We start from the raw sequence: 4,539 nt of genomic DNA, 5'->3' as shown, positions 1-4,539 counted from the left end.
CACACACACACCCCCATAAATACATACACATATCTACATTCAGTGATTGTCAAAAGCCCCAGGATCCAAATGTCTATTTTTGTGCGGTTGTGAACATGCATATAAATGCAAGATTTCTCTAGTGGAATATTAAATAGTGATTGAGGAGGACCACAGACCCGACCCCCAAGASCCARAGCACAAATATTTCTTAAGYTTATACATTCAGTTAAAATAGCAGTGGTTTGGCCTAAAGCCAACATGCTAATGCTGATACATGTGGCAGTTTGGAAAGCTGTAATTAGCATGATCAACTTAAAGATGAGTTATTACACAGGTTACAAACAGTGACTGTGTCAGTCCAAATGTTTACACAACTCCCACACATAAACATATATATCTTCATGCCTAATAGTGTGCACAAAAATAAAAAAATTATTCACAGGCTGCTGACCAAAAATTAGCTTAGATGCTARCCTAGCTTTGAAAAGGCCACAGAAAAGCTATGGTGATTAGCATTGTGTTTCATTACTAAAGTCATGTTGTGATCACTTCAACTATTACAGATAGTCTTCAGGGTTCAGCAAAGAAAAGATAAAAGGATATGAAAACACAATTTGCTGCAACATGTTTCGACTACAGGAAGCTATGACAACTCTATTAGGAGAAACAGCACCACACAGTAACAAGTCCTAAAGCAGCAGCAGAAGATTGATGTTAACTAATTTGATTGTTTTTATTTCAAAATTGATATAAAATCGTCTGAATCTAAAACTGGATTATAGCCTCACCTGTGAAATAAATCTTATAGTTTGTCGTTTTAGATGTTAAAGCTCTAATAAAGTATTTTGAGCAAGCCGTTTTTGTTTCCTCCCAATCAGGTGTGGTAATGTGGCGGCCATCTTGGAGCTGGATGAGCATCTACAGCGGGAGTTCATCATATTCGAAGCAGCTCCACAAGAGACCAGAGGCATCCCCTCCAAGAAGCCAGTAGCCGACTATTTCCTGTAAAACCCTCTGAGCAGACAGCCCTGACTTGTCAAACTCCGGTTCCCTCCTCCCCCTCCTCCTCCTCCTCCCCCACAGTCCTCCTGCAGGTCGGTTCTGTTAGCAGACCTCTCCCAGCAGCGAGGGAGATAACCTGCCTGACCCCGTGAAGCTTCCTCTCTCACAGCTCCAGTTTGAAGTCTTCACCCGACTGCCCGAGCCTGACTGATGAGTTGGTGAAAGGGTGYGGCTGAACCTGGGCCCACGACTGTTTCTCTTCAGCCGTTTGTCCACCTCCTCCTCTGTACATAGAGCTCTCCTGTCCAGCTCCACTGTCACCACGTTTCTCTGAGCTTCTTTTTGCTTTGATGACAAACTTYGTCGTGTAGTTTTAGAGGCACTCGGAAGAAGTAAGGATTTATGTTCAAGAATATGCAGGTTGAAGACATTTTTACATTTTTATCATTTAAGGAATTCCTTCAGTGCATATGTTGTCTTTAATTTATGTAAAATTGTTGCTGCCAGAGAAAACCCACGTTCCATTTATTRTTATTATTATTTTCTCTTAACCGTCATCTGTTCCGTGTGCTGAAATGTAAGCGCTGCTGCTCGGCACCGCCAAGAATAAAACGCCAGAAATGTAACAATTCTCAAGAAAACTCATTATATACATCCCCCCCCCCCYTTAATTCTTTTTAATCTAAACATCTCTAGTTCTGTCAATTTTGATATTGTGAGAATAAAGTTTTGTATTGATGCTGATTTGTTGGGGTGTGTGTGATTTAAAGATCTGTAATCTAAATATTGCATGACACAGAGAAACAGATAAAATCACTGCAGGCATTCCTGTTGCCTTTCATGATGGATTCAGATACCCATTATCATTAAACTCAATCTCAGAATTATCAGACTCAGATTAGGTTGTGGATCCTTTAAGATGCAAWGTTTATTTCCTAAAAATGATTTCCTTAAATCTAAAATCTGCAGTAGTTTGAGGTATTTTGCTAACAGACAGGCAAATTGTTTTTGAATCGAATCCAAAAGCAAAACCATGTGTAGAGTTGAAGACAAGAAGTTTATTTAAAGTTTGTCTAGAGATCTTCAGCAGAACACATGTTCCACCACACGGACAGGTTCGGTCTAGCTCGGYTCTGGTCTGACGGGTTTTTCTCGCCGGACCAAAAACCCCGAGCCGCCGCCTCAAACCGGAGGAGCGCGAGGAGGTCCACGGGAAAACCGAACAGGAACCGGAAGCCAGAAGATTTCCTCTTAGTCCGAACGGAGCTCTGCGGGTCACTGCTGGAGACGGACACACGGACAGGTAGGGTCGGAACCACGGCTTTTTGGGTCGGTCTCTGTGGGTTCTTTAAGAGGAAAGAAATCTGTGGAAAGTGTGGGTTTGTGCGGCTGTGTTCGTGTTTTCTCTCTTCGCGCCGTGCCGTCAATCAATCGAATGTTTGGATTGTTTGGCGGCGCGTGAGCCTTTGATGTGCGCGCGTGCGCGTTATCAGGATCTACAGACACCTGTTTCTGGCACTGAGCTTCAGTTTAACTGGGGGGAGAATAGTGGATTTTTACGTTTTTCCCCCCAGCAAAAACAAACTAACAAGCGTGGAAAAAAACAAAACATTGTAATAAATTTGCTCACATTTTAGGAAGATTCACATGACTGATCACCAGAATGGCAGCAAGTGAGAGGTGGGGTCAGAGGTCAACTGGTCTCAAACCAGGACAGGTCATAGTGGATAAACAGGTTGTTTCATGTCACTATGTTTGTTTTGTTATTTAACTAAGTATTACAGTTGTTAACCTAAATAAATATAAAATTAGAAACCTTTAGGAATAAAAGTTAAAAGGAGAAACACACAAAGTCCACTGAAACAGCTTGAAATTGGCAAAAGAAATAAAAAAAACTGCAAAGAAATCATATTAAATTGCTTCAGTATTTTGATTTAACAAAAATCGAACAAAATAAAATAACGAAATTAGCCTTGACTAAAAAGGATGGTACCTTTTTACCTTGTTGCTCAGCCTCTTGAGTCGAGAGAGTTCACCGGTATCGAAGTTTGGTCCATTCCTCCTGAGCAAACTGCTCCAGCTGGTTCAGGTTTGGACGGTTCCTTCCACAGATGTTCAACAGGATATAAGGCCACTTCAGAATACTCCAATATTTGGTTTTAGCTATTTGGGGGTATTTTTAGGTCATTATGCTGTTGGAGGACCTATGACCTGCAGCTGAGACCAGTCTTTCTGACATTGGCAACATTTGCTCCAGAATGTCTTGTTAGTTTTGAGATTYTGCTGGACCTGCACAGATTCAAGTCACCCCGTCTCAGATGCAGTAAAGCAGCCACAGAACAAATGGTTACTTGAGCTATCGTTGCCTTTGTGTCATTTTCCACTAGTGTGTGCCTTTCCTCTGACGTCAATGAGGCATTTTTATACTAACAACTGCCGCTCACGAAATATTTTCTCTTCTTTTAGACTATTCTCTGTAAATCATATAAACTATTATTATTATTATTATTATTATTTGTGTAAAAATCCCAGTAGATCAGCAGTGTTTTAATACTCAGACCAGCCTGTCAGGCACCAACAGCCATGATGATTCAGTCACTTTAATCCTCTTTCTTCCTCGTTCTGATTCTCAGTTTGTATTTCAACACGTTGTCATCTCTGGTTATTCAGGTTTCCTCCCATGGACCAAAAACATGCATGTTAGGGTAATTGGTAACTTTAAATAGTCCCTAGTTGTGAGTGAGAGGGTGAATGGTTGTTAGTCTCTATGTGCCCTATGGACTTAAGACCTGTCCAGGGTGTACCCCGCCCCTCGCACTGTGACTGCTGGATATGGCCCCAGTGACCCCACGAAAAGACTCCTAGAAAAGAAACAGGGGGTAAAGACAATGGATGGATGTCTCTCCACGTCTAGAAGCACTGCGTTGTTGCCCTGTGATTGGCTGATTAGCTGTTTGTTTTAACAAGCATTTGAACAGCTGGACCTAATGAAATGGCCTCAAGTGGCTGGTTGGTACAGGGGTGGGCAATCCTGGTCCTGGAGGGCCGCAGCCCTACATGTTTTACATTTTTCCCTGCTCCAACACACCTGATTGAGTCACTGAACTACCTCTTCCAAGTTCTGCAGTATGGAGGACCGAAACGAACTTAATTAGAAATAAAAGCAGAAATAGATAAATGAGCCTTTAAATAAATGAATACATTTGTAGTGCACCAAATAAATTAAAAAGGAAAACGTTACCTCATGTTTTATAATTTAAATGACCTTCATATTAATTTTTACAGCTTAGTTCCAATTAATTATATATTTTAACACATAACTTAAATTTTACTGTTTTTTAATCTATATTGTGTGTAGAGTGTGAATGGGTGAATGTCTGTTAGTGTAAAGCGCTTTGGGGTCCGGAGGGACTTGAAAAAGCGCTCTATAAGTTCAGTACCATTTACCATTTTACCATTTATATTTTACATAGTTTTTCCTTTTACTTGCAGTGGTGGACAAAGTACTCAACTCTAGTACTTGAGTAAAAGTGTTGATACTCATGGTCAAATCTA

At 40.9% G+C, this 4,539-nt stretch overlaps 2 protein-coding genes across 2 annotated transcripts in view; both read left to right on the top strand.

The window, feature by feature from the left end:
- LOC106528998 (serine/threonine-protein phosphatase 4 catalytic subunit B) overlaps window positions 1-1,728 on the top strand; it is a 12,246-nt gene extending 10,518 nt beyond the window's left edge. The window contains exon 9 of the mRNA XM_014024296.1: window positions 861-1,728. Coding sequence (XP_013879750.1) covers window positions 861-990 — 130 coding nt within the window. The 3' untranslated portion in view covers window positions 991-1,728. The remainder of the gene's footprint in view (window positions 1-860) is intronic.
- Window positions 1,729-2,056: 328 nt separating this feature from the next.
- Window positions 2,057-4,539, top strand: part of aldh3b1 (aldehyde dehydrogenase 3 family, member B1) — a gene marked incomplete in the record, with an annotated part of 22,223 nt that continues 19,740 nt past the window's right edge. Inside the window, 1 exon segment of the mRNA XM_014024295.1 lies at window positions 2,057-2,287. Coding sequence (XP_013879749.1) covers window positions 2,080-2,287 — 208 coding nt within the window.

The sequence above is a fragment of the Austrofundulus limnaeus genome, unplaced genomic scaffold (assembly GCF_001266775.1).
Source record: "Austrofundulus limnaeus strain Quisiro unplaced genomic scaffold, Austrofundulus_limnaeus-1.0 Scaffold417, whole genome shotgun sequence".
NCBI lineage: Eukaryota > Metazoa > Chordata > Actinopteri > Cyprinodontiformes > Rivulidae > Austrofundulus > Austrofundulus limnaeus.
The sequence above is the reverse complement of the archived record's forward strand: the minus strand, read 5'-3'. Positions and strand labels throughout refer to the sequence as shown.